Here is a 20,560-nt window from a genome sequence, read left to right on the forward strand (position 1 = left end):
AAAACAATGATTTCGCAAGGATTTGTGAAAATCATGGTTTTAATTGAAATAATTTGTTGATTCTTAATATTGTTTAAATCAAACATTTCATTGATGCACATTTTGGTTTAACAACCTCTTTAACAGATTTCAGTGTGCCAATTTTAAATTTTGGGTACATTATCTTGATTTCAGGTCATATACTTAAAAGTTAATGGCATAAATTGTTAGATTTTTTCAAGTTTGTATATGGCATGAATTTCTCTGTATGTTGATTCTCATTATATTTTTAATTAGATTTATATCTGGTGAATTACTAGACTATGGAATTTGGAAATTGTTTTTTATAAAGGCTGTCACCTATTTAGCGATTTTACAGAGGTACATTTTGGTTTGAATTATCTAAATTTAAAAGATCTAGGCTGCATTTGAGCAAAGAGCAACTATTCAATGAAATTGTTCTATTTTCAAAGGAATTTAATTTTTCATACATTTCATATTGTAAAATAAGTTTTTAATTTTTTCATAAAATATTTTTAGATTTTTTTAAAACTATTAGTTGATTAATAATCAAATGGTAGTTTAAACTATTTACGGCATGCAATGAAATAGCTAAAATAAACAGAAAATATATATGTGTGTGTGTGTGTATGTATATATATATATATATATATATATATATATATATATATATATTATATATATATATATATATATATATATATATATGTATATATATCAAGCCTTCACGGAAAGTGCGTGCGGTCACACGCCTTGTTTGTCCAAGTTTTTAGTATTACTTTTTGACAAACTGACCACGGCAGTTTGCATCTTTTAACTTAGAAAGTGTTTCAATAATTTGCAGCAAAAAGCTAAACTTAACTACTAAGAAAAAATAAAACAAAATTGCAACAAAATATTAAGTTTAATTACATAAACGAGAAAATTTAATTATTAAAAAAAATATATATAAAAAAAATTTATATAAAATTTTTATACAACTTTTGTATTTTTTTTAGAGTCGTTAAAAAAAAAATTATCTTTTATAAAAATTTAACAACAGTTGAAAGTTTTGATATGCAGTTTATTCACGATTTCTATCAGTTCATATAATTTAGAAACTAATTTGCTATGTATGCTAGAACTATAAGAAATTTTGTTAATTTTTTTTTCCTATGTTTATTCGTTTATTATGTTTGTTTTTATGTCTTTTTGCTTTTAAAAAAGCTTTTACTATATTTGATATTTTTTATCAATACTTATATAATAGGAAAATAAGAAAAAAAGTTATTTATTTGTAAAAAAGTATTATAAGATTAATAAATTATATGAATACACTGGATAACATTGAGAAATTTGATTGGAACAGGTCTGAGTTTGCTCTTGGAACCCTCTTTTACAATCTTGCAAATGAAACAATGCAGTTCTGCACAACGGCTCTTAAAATTAATATTTTTAACAGAGATGATTACAAGTATTTATATCAACTGTTAGTTTTTTACCTCAAATTATATTTGTTGAGTTGCAGGTTTCTACAATCTGGTGCACATCAAGAAGCAAGATTTATGGTTGACTCACTGTATCTGTTAGCAATACAAATGACCAAGAATTACAACAAGCAAATCATTATCAATGAGATTAAAGTGATACAGGATGCAACAGATTATATAGTGATCTTTTTTTGTTTATTCTTCCTGAAGAATAAACAAAAAAGGATCACTATATAATCTGTTGCATCCAATGATCTTAGAGTGTTCAAGATTTCATTGCAGATCTCGATAGATCCACTTTACTCCAAGAGTCTTTTACTTCCAAGTACGGAAAGATTGGCAAAGCCAGTAATCTTAGTATTCTCATTCACACTTGTTATTTTACACCACAGTGTGTTATCTTTGCTTTTGCTGACCAGGACTTAGATGAGAAAGAGAGGATGGATATTCTTGTGGGGTTGTGGGATGAACAGCTTTGACAAAGAACAACCAGAACATTTTACACAGGTTTCTCCCCTCTCAAAACTATCAAACTTTGTTTCTCAGGAGTTTTTCCTTTTTTCTCCATCTTGGTATAACCAAAGATGACATTCTCTCAAGGGAAGAAGAACACATGTCAAATTCGGAGAAAAATCTTAACAATAGATCTTTCAAGACATTTGTGTCCAGTGTATGTCAATTAGCCATTGTTAACGACAGGGCTGAAGACACTTCAAATTAGTGCAGGGTTTCATTAGCAGGACATATTCCAAAGACAGCTCCAAGACACGCAGATGTTGGTTTTAAACAACAAGCAGAAATTGTCTAAACGTCCATTAAATAAGTCTTGAAGAATGTTTAGATAAAAAAGCACTTTATGGCTATTTTTGTTGTTTTTAAAATATATTTTTTCCAACAAAATTTTAATAATTCTTGCACCACTTAATTTGTTCTTGTATTCCGTAGTATTTCATTTTAAAAAAACATTTCAAAACAATGCAATTATGATAAAGAATAAAATAATTATGAAATTTTATCAAAGTTGCAGTGAGTATAGCAGTCAGAATTAATGCATTGGATGATTAACTTTAAGTTAATTTGATTATTTTATAAAAATATTGAATACTACTGGAGTTTCAATCAGTAAATGTAAAAAAAACTCATTAAAATTTATATGCATTTTTTTTTAAAAACATCTTCTTCAGCTAAACAGTGATCTACTGGGACCAAATAAGCAGTATTGGCATAGTGCACAATGTTGAATTCAAAATTTTTTTTTTAAAGGATATGTATATATATATTTGACATTTCTCTATTACGTATATAGAATAAGAGAGTCTTATCCCGTTCATATTAATAATAATAATAAGCTATTTATTAATAATAATAATGAGCTATTTAAATTTTATATTTTTAATTAAAAACTTTTACTACACAAAATTTTTTTTTTAATACACAATATTATTATAGTTGCGTTTTTAACTTAGAATCAAAAATACAACTTAAACCAAAGTGAAAATAATAGATTATTTTCGCTTATTTAAAACTTTTAATAATTTTTGATAAACAGTAATAAAAATTTGATCATATAAATTTGGGTAAGGTGTAAATATTAAATACTAAGTTGTTTAAATAAAAAAGGGATTGAATATATTCTAATAAATTTTTAAACTCTAACAAAATATAGTTTAAACAATTTGATCAAATGCAATGTTGTTTTTGATGTTTCTAGAAAACTTTAAGATGCTTAAATAAATAAATATCAGAAAAACAACCGTTGCTGTTTCTCTGATGTATTTATGATATGATACAAAACATTACAGTGTAAAACATAAAAAATTATTACTAAAACATAATCAATTTTAATTTATCCATGAGCTTTTCTTATCTAAATGTCAAAAATGCTTATTGCTTGAGCTGCCTGCTATGTTTATTTAAGACAGGTGATTCTGTGCTCATGCACTCATTTATTCCTGTCAATGCCTCTATATGTGATTTTGTATGCAACCCTCGGAATTAGGAAAAATGAGGTCAGCAATAATTTTCCGACCTTAATCTTTTAGAGGCGGGCATCAGGTTGGCAAAAAAAATTTGATACAAAGGTCTTACCATACAACATAAAAATGAGGTCGGCAGTTAGGTTGGCATTGCCAAATGCCAACCCTAATTCTGAGGGTTTTGTATGTATATATGTATGTATGTTTGCATATATACATGCTTTATGTGTATATGTGTAAGCATGTTGGCGCCAGATGCTATGCAGGAATCCTGCTTGGGCTTTAAGCCATTTTTCTTAGATTGGCCTTAGGGACAAAAAAAATCATTTTCCTATATTCAAGAAATGACCCACAAATGTTTATGGCTCCACAAATTAAATTCTTTAATTAATTGTATGATTTAAAGAGTTAACTTTGAAGGCTATTATATTAGTATTTTGCATAATATAATGCAACCATTAAGTAACATTAGCTTCAAAACAAAGTAGATATTTGTTTTGACCATTTTAAGTGTTTTAAAAATGTGCTGAAAAAACTAAACTAACTTTGCATAATATAAATACTTTAGAAAAGGTCAAAGTTTCAAAGCTTTTTTTATAATTTTATTTATTTCAAATAAAATTATAAAAACAAAGGTTTTTATAATTATGTAAATATTATTTATTTATTATTGTTATTATTTAACTAGCGTGTATTTTGTTAAAATTTTTATTGGAAAAAAAAATTATATAAAATGAAAAAAACTAAATAAAATACTTTTTGATAACTTAAATATAATGCGTTTATTATAAACAATCATTGGAAATGATTCATTACTTTATTTAAAAGCATTTTGCATTGTATAAAATCCTTAAAAAGATCAAAGTTTCGAATAAACTCCAAATGTAACTGTAAAGGCAGTTTAAAATAATTATATCTTAGACTTTGAGTTTTGTTTTAGTTAAGTTTTATTTTTATTATTTTAGAATTTTAATTTATAAACCCTCCATTGGGCACAATATTGAAACTCGTGAAATCGGGCGCAATGTGCGCATTAGAAACAGAGTTAAAAGTTGCTGTTTTTGATGACCCATGATAATAAAAACTATACAAAAGTAATTACCGACCTTTATAAAGATGTTTAAAATTATAATTTTGAATCTTTTATGAAAAAAGTCTTATGATCAAATAATGAGTAATATTACAATTTAAGTAATAAAACAAAAAACAATCTAGTTTCAGAATAACCATATACATTATTAGTACTAAACATCAACACTTTTCAAAATATTCCATTCGTAAGTCACATTAATGTTACTTAAATCATATTTAATCCAAGTTAGATATTTCATGTTCACTTAAATTGATGCATTCATATAAAGAAAAGCATGGTTGATATGATGACATTCGTATTGAGATTCTTACTCCCGTTTCCAAAGTACATGTGACCTTCTTACACCCGTTTCCAAAGTACATGTGAAGTTGAAGTAGACTGTGATCAACATTTGGACGGAATCTTTGCATCCTAATATGTAGGCTAAAAGGTATTCCAATGGTATTCATGCTTCTTCTCTGTAGGTTTTTGAGTACCAGTTCATAGGGCAACTCTTTTAGAAATAATTTTCTTCATTTTTTTCAAGGTTATTACCAATGTAAATTACTTGTGAATTAATGGCAGCAATGATAAGTATTATACGGAACTTGTTACTAAAGACTTTTAATGTTATGACAAAAGTGGTGTCTGAAATAGTCAAAATTTGCGTAACATAATTTGTATGTGACCCCTTATGTCTTGTCAATAATTTCATTCATGCAGCATTTTATGCTAAGCCATGACGCTCTTACAACTCAGAATTGCTCTAAGGACTTGGTAGTCCCAAGAAATGCACTTGTATCCAATTTTATTAAAATTATTGATTTGCAAATTACTAATTTCTGGAACTAAAATGAAGGCCTAATTTAATTTGAGTTTTGTAATGAAAGATTTTTTTTCAAAACAGTTTACTTAACCCCTTAAGGACCGATATTTTTTCAAATAAATGTACCAAAAAAATCAATTTTTTTTTTAATGCTAAGAACTTAGATATTCACATATTAAGAATAAAAAAAAAGTCTGTTATAAATCTAAATATTATTAATTTGATTGATTCTTAGTTGATTTAATATAATAATATTGTTATAAGATTATTTTCACGAATTATTTCGGGCTAATACATAATAAAACGTAAAATATGTGACCGCCCGAGTTATCTCGGGTTTGGTCTTTTTGGACCATATAGCATGACCCGAGATATCTCGGGCCTGGTCCTTAAGGGTTTAATTAAAACTTCAATATAGTGTTACTTAATAACTAGTTTAGGGCAAGGTTAAACACAGGCATGCAAAGGGGCAAGTGAAAGGGCAACATCTCTTCCCCCCCCCCCCAGAATTTTTTTATGACATCAATATGAATTAATGGTGATAAATTATTTTTAAAATACAGTTTAGAAACAAATGTTTTGAGTTTTCAAATTGCTTTGTTTATATTTCAAACTTACTAAATTGTTTTTTTGCATTTGAATTTCATTTTTATTATTTCAAATCGTTAAATGTCTAACACTTTAGATTATTTTTGGAATAAACACTATGGTGTTTTGAAAGTTTGAGTTAGTATTGTCTTTAATTTAAAAATCAAATAACATGTGTGAGAATTTTTCTCGTTTATTTGTTCTTTGAGTTAGTGATATTATTAATAATACACTGAATATGTAGAAATGTGAGAAAATCTCTCAACATTCATTGCAACTAAACTGGGTTTTTTAGAAAACAAGGTTTTTATTCAACTCAAAGATCTTCCTTGTGAATAGCAAGAAGAAGTAATATGGCAAGCAAATTAAAAAAAAAAATTTAGTTCAATTAGAGTTATATGCTGTTATCACGAGCAATTCTATGGAAATTCTATACTTTGAGAGAAAAATAATTCTATACTTTGAGAGAAAAATTACAAAGTGTTGCAACCTTTTTGGAACGTGCAAAGATGTAAGAAAATTTCTACAAAAGCTAATCTAATATTTATTATAGTTACAGCAGAACTAATGTTAATTAAAAGAAATATATTTTATTTTTTTTAGGCAATGTAAAGATTTCTCTAGACTTGGAAAAAGTTTCACACACAAAAAAAGATGTATATGTAACACTAGGCTGAAAGTTCTATAGCAAATGTTACAAAAAAGCAGCAGAATCTAAAACAAAAGCTTGATGACACTATAAACAGAATTATGAAAATGGTTTTGTTAGCATATAATATTGATGAAGCTTCTTTAACAGCAGAAATAAACAGCACCATTTCTAAAAATAACTTAATGAAAAATCATGAATTAGGCATTTTATTGTTAAAAGAAAATTTATGTAACTGACTCTTATCGCCATAAATTACTGATGGGTTTAAAAAAGGCTATCCTAATGTGCAATGATGTAAAAAAAGCAGTTCTGGGTTGTATGGGTGACAAATTTTTTTTTTGTTGTTGATGATTTTATATGGAATTACTCTGCCATTTCATTCCATTCTTGCAGAATTTAATGCCGTGTTATGTGCAAATCCTGCTACAAAATGAATACAGGCTCAATAAAATACTTTTTAACAATGCTATTATTTTAATTAAAGTATAATACTTGCTGGTTTAAAAATTTTCTATAACATAGTTGTCATGTTAAATACACAGTTTTTTTGACTTTTTAAAATACTTTTAAGTTCTGTTTTCATTAGTTTTCATTATCCAGCAATTACAGGACAAATTAACTCTTACATTTAATTTATAAGAGAAAATTTAACAGTACCCTGTTGTTTTCCAAGGATTTTCTTATCAACAAAAACTCCAGATTGTTAAATCATTTTTAATTTTTATTGAATTTAAAATTATAAAACATACCAGGGTCGGTGTCCAAAGAGACCATCAAATTTTACCTCAGAGTCCCGAAAAATTGTTGGAGCTTTTCAAAACCAAATTTTTATTATTTTTAATCAATCTTCTCTGAATGGCCAACGCTTTCATGCTCAAGTCTTTCACGCGTGCGCATGCAAATACTTTGGCGACTTATAATATTGCTCGGCAAAATTTTTTTTTTTAAATTGCAATAAATCTTTTTTGTTCATAAAATACTTAAATGAAAATTTATGATAACACTTTCATCTACTATTTATTTTATTTAGAATTTAAATAAAAAGTTCATTTTACAGTTTTTATTTTAAATATTTTATTAGGAATTTAAATAAAATGTTTTATTAATTATCTCATTTAGAAGTTAAATAAAACTTTTTTTGTTTTTGTCATTTTAATTTTAGTTACTTTATTAAGAATGTAAATAAAAAATTTATTTCGTCGTTTTTATTTTAATTTTAGAATTAAAAACTTTATTTAGAATTTAAATAAAGTTTTTTTTTTGCTGCTGTTTTTATAATAATTATTTTGTTTAGAATTCAAATATCTTTTTGCCATTTTTATTTAACTCTTTTTGTTTTTATTTAAATAAAATGTTTACTTATCTATTTTTATTTTTACTATTTCATTTAGAATTTATCTTAAGCAATTTTTTGCGTTTTTTTTTTTTAAATTTTGATAAATCCCAAATTTCAAACGGAGAAGATATATATCTACTATAGCGTATATAAATAACAAATTGTTGCTAGTTTTTCCTATCATTATAGCATGCAGCATTTTCAGAAAAAGAAGAAAAATAAAACAAAGATTAATGAATGAAAAACATTGCTGCCCCATGCAAAACCCTCAGTTGAAGTAGTGGCACTCCTTTGCAGCAGTAGGCTATAAGATAGTTGATGTATGCACTGAAGCCCTTGTCAGCAGGCTATTTCAGTGTGATGTCAGAGCTATTATCTAAACACTAATTCATAGTAAAATTCATAGTAAAAATCATAGTAAATAACAGCAAATACATTCTGTGTTGAAAAAAATTCAACTCAATTAAGTTTGTGTTTTTGCGTTAATTTAAAATTTTAGTAAATGAAAAACTGCTAAAAAAATACATCGTTCTGATAAATATTTATCATTCTTTTTATATGTTTAAAATTACATTGATATTTCAATTATTAATTTTTGTAAACTATTTTCTTATAAAAGTGTTTATATAGAAAATTATTTTAGTACCAGTATAACTTGCTTGTTTGTATTGACAGGTTTTCAACGTTGTCATCATAATGACTTTATTATTACAGTTGTTATAATATTATGATCTGTCATTTTAATATGTTTGTGATTTTTATTATTTTTTATTTTTTTATTAGTGTGTTTAACAATAATTAGGAAAGTTTTAAAAATTATCTAACATGATTTTAATTAGAAGTATTAATTAGCACAGAGAAACTTAATATAATTTTTATTTTCATTAAATTTCTAGAAAATGAATAACAGAAAAAAGTTGTCCTGTTTTCAATATCATCTGAAACGGTTAAAGAAACAGCAAGAATGTGATAAAAACCAAACTAAACTAGATACTTTTTTAAGTTCAGAAACATCTTTTAGCTCTAACAATGATTCTGAGATATATACTTTGTCATATGAAATCAGGTCAAAGAAAATCAGAGAACGCAAAGTTGAGATGAAAGGTCAAGAATCAAACCAAAACAGAGAATTGAGCAAAACTGAAGAGCCATCAACAATAAAGCAACTTCAAAACACTGTTCCTGTGAATTCAACTTTTGTGCTCTCTTTTTTTGTACATGGGAAGAAATTTTTTATTGGCCTCAGACTCTTACAAACCATAATATTTAAGAAATAGTTATAAAGGTCCTGTAAACCGTTAATTAAACAGCTACCCAAGAAATTGTCATAATCGTTTGGTCAACTCAAGTTTTTTTTCGTCAAAAAATTTAAAACAGTGAAAGTCATCCTAGATCATGGCTAATTTACTCAGAAAAAGTTAATAAAATATTCTGTTTCTGTTGTAAACTATTTAACAATACATATATTTCTCTTGCAAAAACAGGATCTGCTGACTGGAAGCATTTATCACAAAACTTAATGAGGCATGAAGTTAGTGTTGATCATATTGAAAGCTTTGGCAATTGGATCAAGTTGAAAAGAAGACTATAGGCGTTTAGAGGAATATCTGATAAATTGTATAAAAAAAATAATGGAACTTTCCTGAAAATAGTTGAACTTATGGTAGAATTTGACCCAATTATGGAATATCATGTTTCTAAAGAAGGGGAAAATCCAAACAAAATGCATTACTTAAGTAAAAATATCTGAGAAGAAATTATTTAGTGGCTCGTGCTACTAGAGAATAAATCCATTAAAAAATTTGGAAAGCCAAATACTACTCCATTGTTGTGGATTGCACACCAGATGCCAGTCATCGTGAACAGTTAACTTTTATCATACAATATCTAGTCTAGTGATGTGCCGAGTACTCGGTTCGAACCTGGGGACCCGGTAATTCGGCTGTTTTACAGGGTACCCAAACAGAGGATTCTATCTAATAGATGGTGTTGACAAGTAATAAACTGTGGTTTTTTTGATGTGTTCCTCTGTGATCATTCGTTCCAGTATTACAGCAACACCATTTTCTTTTCCAGTGTTAATGCTGGTGGTATCTGCAACAATCATCCGTATTGAATTCCATAGGTGAAGTTCATCAAGGACTTTATAAATTCTTTGAGCAATAGTTTTTCCCCTGCCATCTACCAAGCCCAGGACATCCAATTTGATTTCTCTTCTTTCATTTTTAAGGACGACCACTTGATAATCGATTCTGTTGATGTGCTTGCCATTAAAGTGTAAGGACCAACTTTCCATATGCAATTTTTCAATCATTTCTTTTTTCAGCTTGATTGCCTCTTTGATTGTTGACTTGTAAATAGCTGATTAACATGGAGTTGGGATGTCAATACCTTCACGAGCCAATTGCTTGCATATGTTAGCAGCTTTGTTTGTTGATACTCTTGTGTAGGTCACCAAGTTGACTGCAATTTTGATTTTATGATGTTTTCTGCTTGGTGTAGGAGTAGTCTCATTTTCTCCTCCATCTTCTTCATCGATTTCATATTCACTGTCGTCAGCCTCAGTCAGAATCACTAAAACCAGGATAGTAAGATGATGAGTTGGATGACCTATTAGAAAGTTTTTGTCTTTTAGAGGGATGGATCATTTCTTTACTGGCCGCTTGGCCTTAGAGTATCCCATTGTTCCTTTGCTTTTCACTTGGAGATGGTACAATTGCTTGTCCTCAGAAGATAACCATGTTCCATCCACTTTAGTAATATCGAAAATTTCATCAAGGGGTTCGTAGCTATGACACATTCATTATAACATTTCAGTATTTTATTAAGGTTTACTCATACGACTTGATCAGATACATGAGGAAACCTCAGTTTATTCTTCCACAATTTGGCGACTTCGTTGGAAATTTCCTCTATTCGCTCCTTTCTTCCTTTGATTTTTGGTCAAAGGAAATGGTAGTATCCAATAATTTGCTTTTAGAGAAGCATTCTGTACTTTTCTTTTAGTGAATATTCTTCCAAAGGGTCCGTTCTTCTTCTTTTATGAGTCTTCAAATTTTACTAGATTATTGGTCCAGACATCCTTGTTCTTCTGAATGCTATCATCACTAGGCTTGTATGTCACCATGTGTTGCTTCTGTAATAACTATAAAATTAGATAAGCAGCTATATATACACAGTCTAAATTGGTCTAGATTATTCTAAATTGCTCTAGAATATTCTTAATTGTTCCAGAATGTTCTAAATTGTTCCAGAATATTCTAAATTATTCTGAAATGTTTTAAAGTTGTCTAAAATATTCTGGAATTTTCCAAAATGTTATAGAGTTCTAAACACTTCTTCTATACAAGTGTTAAATGATTTTCAGCAAAGCCGCAAATATTAGTAGTAGCAGTAACAAGATTAAATAAATGACAATTTGTAATTTGAATTGGGGGTGACCTTTTTTTACAACCTAGAGGAATTGAACATGTTTTCTAACAAAAGTTCAATGATTTATGACAGGAATTTAAAAAAAAAAAAAAGTCAAAAAGTCATAAATTTAATACATATATATATATATATATATATATATATATATATATATATATATATATATATATATATATATATATATATATATATATATATATATATATATATTTATATAACCAATTTAAGTTTTTAGTATTTGCTTTCTTAATGTTTTTGTTATTTTCTTATTATATTTTGCGAGTCATTTTTAATTGGTAATTATTGTTTAATAAACATCAATTAGTTATAATTTGGAAATCCAGTTAGTAAATTAATTATTGATTTAAAATTTTATTGTTATTTTGAATTAGTTTAGTTTAACTAATTTTTCACTTTTTTCTAATCATGTTTTAAATTATTCTTTCAATTATTAGCCTCCATATAGCAATATCATTGTCATATAGCAACAGCATTATCATATAACAACAGCATTGTCATATAGCGACAGCATTATCATATAACAACAGCATTGTCATAGCAACATCATTAGTCCTCTGTAAATAAAGCTACAAACATGTTGCAACAAATACTGAAAGATATGTATATTGATCCGGAACTTCTTGAAGAGTTGTCAGAGGAACAAAAACAGATTTTGTTTCATAAAATGAGGGAGGAGCAAATACGCAGATATAAGGAACTAGAAATTAAATTAGAGGAGGAGGAAAAAAATAAACCTTTGCAAAAGAAAAGTAAGTCTGTTTAAAAAAGTTTAAAAAATTTGTTCATAATACTTGTGTTTCTACTTTTAAATTAAAATAAAAAATAACTAGTTTTCTATTGAAAATTAAAATTTAAATAACTAAGAATTATTTATAAAACTATTTTATTTACACTTTTAGAAAGCAACAAAAAAGTTACTTTTCTATGTGAAGGTGATAAGATTATTGTAGAATATATCCAAGATGTTGATCCTATAGGTAACATCTTTTTTAATAAATTCTTAAAATTTTTAAATAAATTTCTGCCTTGTCTGTTGCAAACAAACACTTTCTTTATTTAGAAGGTTCATTCAAATTTTGACTTTGATCAAAATAAATTCAAATGAAAGTTTATTGGAATTTATTTTTATAGTAAAATAGTTTACTTTATAGAGTTAAAAAATCTTTGTGATCATATGGGTCTGAACATGGTTTTAAAAACATTTTGTTGGAAATCTATATAAGTGATTATAATTATTTTATTATTCAAAATCAAATTCTAAAAAACTGGAAATTGATTATTAAGTTTGTTTCACAAAGATGTTTCCAAATCAGAAAAATGTAGAAAAAAATTGTTAAATTTTCAATAAAAATCTAAATTAAACAAATGTACAAGAAACTATAAAAGTTAAGAATTTAAAAGTTACTAATTTTCAGCTTTATTTATGTTATAGTTGATTTAGTATTTTAGCGAAATTGTTCATTTTGGTTTTACAAAAAATGTTCTGTATTTTAAAAGTTTGAAGGAAAGTAGCTTTCTTTCAAGAATGCTTGAGTTTCATTTGCTTCAGGTAATTTACTTGAATTGATCTGGCATGAAGTCTATCAACACAATGCTTGGTGTGCTTTTAAAAAGTTTTAAATATAGTGCCAGATAAGTTCCAGCAATCACTCCCAGCAAGGCTGAAAATGACTAATTTACTCCCAACAAGGCTGCTAATAACTAATTCACTCCCAACAAGGCTGCAAACAACTAATTCACTCCCAACAAGGCTGCTAGTGACTACTATTAAGTTGTTAACTTAAAAATAAAGAATAGTGTTAAAGAGCAAGAAAATGGTTGATAAAAGATTTGTAAAGTTTAAGGAATTAATGATGTTTAAGGTATGAATCAAAAAAACATGAAGATAGTAGAGAGTTTCAAAGCATTAAAATGTGTAGCAAAAAACTAGATATAAAAAGTTTTAAAAGCATGAAGTGACATATACAGTAAAAAGATGCAACTTTACTAAATGGTGGGTCAAACGGGAATGAGTTTTGGTTGATGGAACTAGAAATGATAGCTAAATTTAGCAACAACCATGATAGTACTTATAAAAACGAGAATGAGGTAGATAGAAATGGTTTGATAATTTCAAAAATTTTTCCAAACACACCTAGAGCAAGTTTATAGAGATCTGCATTCCAAACTTTATCGAAAGCTTTTGATATGTCCAGAGCCTTGGCCAACTTGGTGGTACTTTATTGATCTTTTTCAAGTTAACTTTTTTAAAACTGAAATAATTTATCTAGAATTTTACAATATGTCCTCAATTATAGGTTTTTCTATTCTAAAAGTGCATGTTCTCAAACTTTTGATGACTTTGTTGTGAGAAATCTTGACAATTATATAAAGAAACTCATTAGAACGTAAAGCAGATTTTAGAGTTTTAGAGAGACCTTTATTGTAAAAGTTTTGCTTCATGCAACAGTGAACAAGAAACTTGTAATTATTTTTCTTTGATTAGGCTCAGCTGCATCAACATATACCTGGTTTTAATGTGAAATCTCGAAACTTGGTTTTGTAAATGATGCTATGTCAAGTCTGTTATAATACTGTTAAGAATAATTAGATGCGATTCCATTAATCACAGAAAACTCTTTCATTCTTCCTCTGGTAGATTTTTTGACGTAACAAAACAAATTTGATGTTATTTTATCACAGTGTTGCACATGATTCACAAAATCCATGATACAATACTTTCTAATACACAATTAATTTGTCTCATATCTAAAACAAACCCAGTAACTCAAAGCAAATTATAATTAATGAGGTTAGATTCAGCTTTTTGGTGTTCATCTTCATATCTTAACAAACTAAAATCAAGATTATTTATTGCAGCACAATTATTTAGGTTACAACTCATCTCAGTATGACCTTTCTAAAATTCTAAAATAGCAGGCTTAAAGGCAAAGGAAACCCATCTGTATTTAGACTTAGTTTGATTTAAACAAAGAAATTGACTTGGAGACTTAAAGAAAGGAATTGACTTGAAGACTTAAACTAAGGAAGCCCAACTATGTTTAGTTTGATTTTTTGAGTAATTTCTCTTAGTGTTAATATAACCTTGGTTTTCACAAATCATTTGTAAGTTCTGGATGCCTATTACTGTGAAGAATCGCAAGAAGTTGATTTAAATAATACTGTGTACACATGCTTAAAGTATTCCAAACAGCAAAATCAGTCTGTAGGCTTACAATATTTTCATCATTATGATCTTCATTTAGTTTAACAGTGATAATAGAATCTGAATCTTTTTTTCTTTGAAATTTATAGAGCAAGATAACAATTGACAGTAAGATCGCAAATCATTTGAATGAGGAAAAAAAGATGAAGGAAGCGAATTCCAAAGGACTGATGTTCAAGGAAACAAGCTTGATAAATAAGAATTTTTGGAGACCTCAGGAACAGTCACAGTAAAAGGATGAGACTTAATTGAATGATGAGTAACATGAGAATGAATTTTAGTAGATGTTGCAAGAGATGCTTGCTCTTTAGAGCAGCGCCCATTATATTATTTATAGAAAAGAGGAAGAGAAGCAACATTATGACAATGTGACAATGGTTAAAGGTTGGCTGCAAGAACAGGCCAGTCTATGTTTACAATGTGTTTTTGCAACTTGTTTAAAAGAGAAAGGTCATCATTGGAAAATCCGTCCAGATATGGAAACAGTATTCTATACATGGATGGATTTGAGATTTATAAAGATAAAGGATAGAATCCTGAGTGAGCTTGTGAAAGTGGCTTGCACAGTAAAGAGATTCAACCTTAGCAGATGCTAATTTTGATTACATGCATACATGGTTTCCAATAAAGATTGGAATTAAGAGTTAATCCTAGAAGTTTCCATGGTTTCTTGGATACATGGTTTCCAAGAAAGATTGGAATTAAGAGTTAATCCTAGAAGATTAAGGATAGATGACTCATTACGTATATATTACCCTTCATAAATATAGGAAGATCTATTTATTATTATTGATTATTGCGATAATGATTAGCTGAATAAAGTGTTTTATCTTCCTTAATGTTAAAGGATAATTTTGTGATTCATTTACTACACTACTATCATCAGTGATTATTGCACTGAACTTAAATACTGTCACTAGAAGATAATGTTGTAACAATACTTTCTACTGCTGATTGTGGACATTGTTTTTTTCTGGCTATGCCTTCCAACTCTTTCACTGGAGTTTATATTTTTTAGGGTGGTAAAATATTTTTTAATGTCACAACAATTTCTGACAATGTACCTACAAGAATTATTTAACTTGATTTTGTTTTGTTTTAAACTGAGTTGAAATCAAGCTTGATTGAGCTTTAAACTGAAAAATTGCCTAAGTGTTTTTGTTTTTAGACTGGAAGATTAAAAAAAAAATTTTTTATATTTAGACTAAGATATTTATTGAATAAATTTAAAAGGAAAAAAAAAATTTGGATAAACATTTTTGGTGTTACACTATTAAATTTGGTGTTACACTATTAAATTTTATAATTTAGTTAATATTGTAAAGCCATTTTCAAAATATTTTTTTAATTAATGTTTTAAAAGTTTTTAAAGATTAGTATAAATTGTCACAAAACTGAAAAAAAATATGCCAAAAACTGCTTAATCTTTGAAAGTTTTTTTATAAAAATTTTTATAAATCTTTGAATAAAAGCACTGGAATTGTACACGTGACTTTGTTTCAGAGTGGAGCGATTTTCACACCAAATAGTGGTTTTAGATTTATCCGATATTCTTGCAAAAACAAATAATATGTAGAAATTAGCTCTTCTTTGCACCACCCAGCAATTTCTTCATGCCAAACAATTGAAACTACACTTTTCTTCATTTTTCCAATAGGCACAAATGTTTCATTGTATGTTGTTAATCGCTAACAAAACATTGCTTCTTTAAGATTTTCCATTCTTGGTAGCATGATTACTTTTTCCATATCTGTTGCCACTACTATTTCTTGTGCACAAACAGTTCGATCAGCATCAAGTCTATATTTGTTTCTGGTGTGTCTGACCCTTTCGTGTGAATATTCCATGTCATGCAATCTGTACAGTCTGGAGTTGAAGTTAATTTAGAATGATTTTTTCCTCCACAATGTGTAAAGACTTTAAGGCATGTGTTAAGGCAAGGCAAGGACACTCTTCCTTTGTTTGATTTGCAAATGAAATATTTAATTTTTTAATAGTTTTTCTGTACGTTGATTCAATTGTAGCAGTTTTTCAGCGATTTTACAGAAACCATCATTAATTTCATGTCTTCTATTGTTAGCAATGTTTTTAGCACATTCATGCTTGCAATTGCAATCTTCCACTATGATTTTATGTATCAATTTTCTTTTAATCTCAGAATCTTTTCTTTTCTGTTTTTCATGAAATTTCTTGCGATGGTCCTTTATTTAACAATGTGGATTCCTTGTTATTTTCATTTTCTGAATTCTTATACTTAAACTATTGTAGTTCTGATAAATAAGGTCCATTTTGAACAAATTTTTATTTTTATTTTGATAAAATTTTTAAGTTGATGAATTCGTAAAAAGTGACCGATAATAAAATGTTTGGATGAGTGATTTAAGTAGGTGATTTTTGTGTAAAAGTTTATAAAAAGACTGCAAAACATCTGGAACTAGTTGTAAAACAATTATTTCAAATGTTATGTGGTCTTTTAAAAAATAGTAACACAAAAATAGTTACATTTTGAAATAAAATAGATATTATTTTTCATAAAAGTCAAAATATTAATTTTGATAGAGAAAAAATTTACATGCATTGAGATATTTTTTAAAAATGTATATTTATTATGGTTTGGATACGTAACCAAATTTTTGGAAAAATTCATTGGGAAAAATTGAAGTAAATTTACTTGTTATTGTTTCATAAGGCATTTTGAATGCCGCTTTCATGTTTAAAAAAGCCTGTCTACGTTTTTTCCGACAAAAAATACAACACAAATACTTGTTTTTTTAAATTGATCGTTTTTTTTTCCAATCCATAATATAATTAAGTTGATAAAGCTTATATATAAATAAATATTTTAATTCAAATCTCTTGTAAAACTGCAAAATTTAAAATATATGTCAAAAATTGTTTTTCTCGAAATACGTAAAAGCAACTTAAGGCGTTTTGTAAAACAGCTGTAGCATTTTAATTAATTTTTTATTTTGTTTAAAGGCTTCCCTTAAAATAAAAACTTGAGAAAGATCAACAATTAAAAGTTAATTGTTTTTTTAATTGTTAAAACATCAAACCAGCTGTGTTCAAATTGTAAAGAAAAAAATTGCGCGTACAATTACAGTGTGTGTCGCACACTGTCCAATATTCTTCCTTTCCTTTGAAACCAAGTTTAATGAAAGATTTTCTATTTACGAATCTTCAAATAATTATTTTAAAATTATTTCTTACAAAACTAAAAAGTAATATAAAAATATTGATGATAAAGAAAGATGTTCAATTGGATTAATGAATTAATAAAATTGTCACAAACAAACATCCAATGATATTAAAATTGATGTGAAAATCAAAATATCAAAAAATGAAGTGAAATCCAATGATATAAAGGAAACTTTAAGTCTCAATGATGTAGAAAAAGAGTTGGTAATCAGTTGTTCTGACATTAAAAGTAAAGAAAATGCCATGGTTTGCTTCCATGAAAATGTTTACTTAAAACATTAATCCAGAATCCACATAACTTGCTGTGATCCATTTAATTCGCACAATGGAAAAAAATAAAGAAAAGGTAATATTACTTAACCATGAAGCTTTTTTTAAACTTTATTGTAATTATATATACTAGATTTTTTTGCAAAATACTAAAATAGTAATTATCACTCATGTTTTTAGGAGGATGTAAAAAAGTTAATAAACAACTTGCTGGGAAATTAAAAAACATTGGTATTAAGTTTATTCCTGGAGAAAAGATATGCCCATAATGTAAACTAAACTGATGTCATTTAAGGATGATGAACCGACTTGCAGCCAGATTTTTGAAGATGAGATAATGAACTTCTTAAATCTCAAGTTTTTTTTGACGGCTATAACCATAAGTCCTCTCAAAATGCATGCTATGAAAGTCATTCAAGAGTTGCTCTCGGTAAAAAGAAATCATTACATGTTCAAAAAACAGGAAAGTTAGGTATTGCAAGGACTTTAAATAAAGATCTTGATCAGTTAAGCCAAGAAGATTCCTTCAATAAATTATCTAAGGAAGTTTAATGTAAAGCATATAATATGGATATACTTTTAGGAAAAATTAAAGAAAATAGGTAAACTTTCAAATGGAATCAGAAAGTTCAATTACTGCTGGTTCCAATACCTTGGTCTAACTACAAATGTATAGAAAAAGAATTTAATGTTACTAATTATATGGTGCAGATGTCATATAAACTGCTGCTGAAAAATGGTATTTTATCTTTCCCTGAAGAAAAAAAAAAAAGAAAGAAAATATCTCATTTGTACGTATGTGTATTTGCTGTATGCTAAGTTTAAAACCAGTTATCCTGATATAAAGAATTCGTTCAAAATAGCACATTACAGTGTGAGCATCTGGTAAGCATGCAGTATGTGTGTGATCACGCACATGCTGTATGCATACCTACCAAAAAAATGTTAAGTTAGTGATTAGTGCAGTTGAATTATCAAAGGTTTATCATTAACTTATTGATATGCTTGTTTGTAGTAGGGCTAAGAAAAGTTGCATAATGCATTGTTGCTGTTTGTGTCCAGAAGATTCTATATTAAGACATTATCTTAAAAAAAAGTTCTAATCTCAAGAAGATATTGATGAAGATAATTGTAATTGTATAGATTACAGACAAAGAAAGACAACAGATCGATTTAAGCTAGTAGCTTCATTAATACTCTAATAAATAAGTTACAAAAACTTACTGTTCATTCTTACATTGCAAAACATTCATACATCACTGTTTTTTATAGAAATTAAAAATGATATAGGGTTTAGAATTATAAAACTTTAAATGCAAATTAATCTGATTTAAAAAACTTACCCTTGTAGTTAAATTACCCTTGCAGTTTTTTTGTTTTATGGCATTTGTTACATATAGAACATTACAAAAAATTCAGTAATCATATCTTTCAGGCATCTCAAGATTTTTTGTACAGGGCATCAAAAAACTTGCAAAAAGTATTATATTATTTTGAAATTAAATTTTCATATAAAAGCTTTAATTTTTTTAGTGTTTTAGCCATCATTTTTGAGTTCCTCTCCCTAAAATAATGTTTTATAAATAGAAAATCCTTCATTAAACATGAAGGTTGTGAAGTGAAGATCTTTAATGTGAGTTGCAACTAAGTTTATATAGAACAGTACCTGAGATTCTAAAATCAAAAAAATGCACACAAAAAAAATGTATATAATTTTTTTTTTTCATTATTAAATAACAATTTTTAATAATTTTTTTATAAAACTTTCAATGCAAATATATCAGATTTAAAAAAGAAAACTCCAGCAGTTTTTTTTGTAATAAAGAGTTTGCTATATATAGAACCGTAGGAAAAATTTTCAGAATCATATCTCTTAGGCAGTTCAAGATATACTTCTTTTTGTACGGGGCATCAAAAAACTTATAAAAAGTGTTACACTATTTTGAAATTGAATTTTAATAGAGAAACTTTAATTTTTTAGTGTTTTGAGTATCATTTTTGAGTTCTTCTCCCTAAAAAATAGTTTGGTACAAATTTTCAACATTATTGAGCAAGTATTTCATAAGTTAAAGCTAATTGTGTTATGTAATTAGCTTAAAACATAAATGGCGTTGAAAAAATAACCAAAAAAGAGATTAGGACCGAGCATCGATATCTCTGAAACCGTCAGGACTCAAACACTAAAATTTGGAGTGAAGTTTTTTTTCAATAATATAAGCTTGTATTCAAAAAATCATCAAAATCAGAGATGGCAATGTGCCGAAAATATTTTTTTTTTGGTTGATTTGACATGGAATTACCTTATTGACTTCAATCAAGTTTAAATGTGTTAATTTAAATTATATTTAAAGTATAAATGTGCAAAAATGTATTTGTGTGCATATTTATATCTATATATCTATGTTTAAATAAGCATATGCTTACTAGTTTTGCTTATCTTTATAACTTTTTCAAAAAAGAAGGGAAAAAAAAAAATAATGAAAGAAAAGATTGTCCTCCCCAAGGCTTTAAAGGC

The 20,560-nt window shown here is 27.4% G+C and overlaps 1 protein-coding gene across 2 annotated transcripts in view; it reads left to right on the plus strand.

Moving 5' to 3' along the window:
- The window catches only part of LOC100205554 (SH2 domain-containing protein 4A), a 31,600-nt gene that overhangs the window by 429 nt on the left and 10,611 nt on the right, over positions 1-20,560 (plus strand). The window contains exons 2-4 of one of the 2 annotated variants that reach the window (XM_065813462.1): positions 277-360; positions 11,807-12,121; positions 12,272-12,349. In XM_065813462.1, coding sequence (XP_065669534.1) covers positions 11,947-12,121; positions 12,272-12,349 — 253 coding nt within the window. In that variant the 5' untranslated portion in view covers positions 277-360; positions 11,807-11,946. The remainder of the gene's footprint in view (positions 1-276; positions 361-11,806; positions 12,122-12,271; positions 12,350-20,560) is intronic. The other variant, XM_065813461.1, reaches the window with a different exon arrangement.

Source organism: Hydra vulgaris, chromosome 12 (assembly GCF_038396675.1).
Source record: "Hydra vulgaris chromosome 12, alternate assembly HydraT2T_AEP".
Lineage (NCBI taxonomy): Eukaryota > Metazoa > Cnidaria > Hydrozoa > Anthoathecata > Hydridae > Hydra > Hydra vulgaris.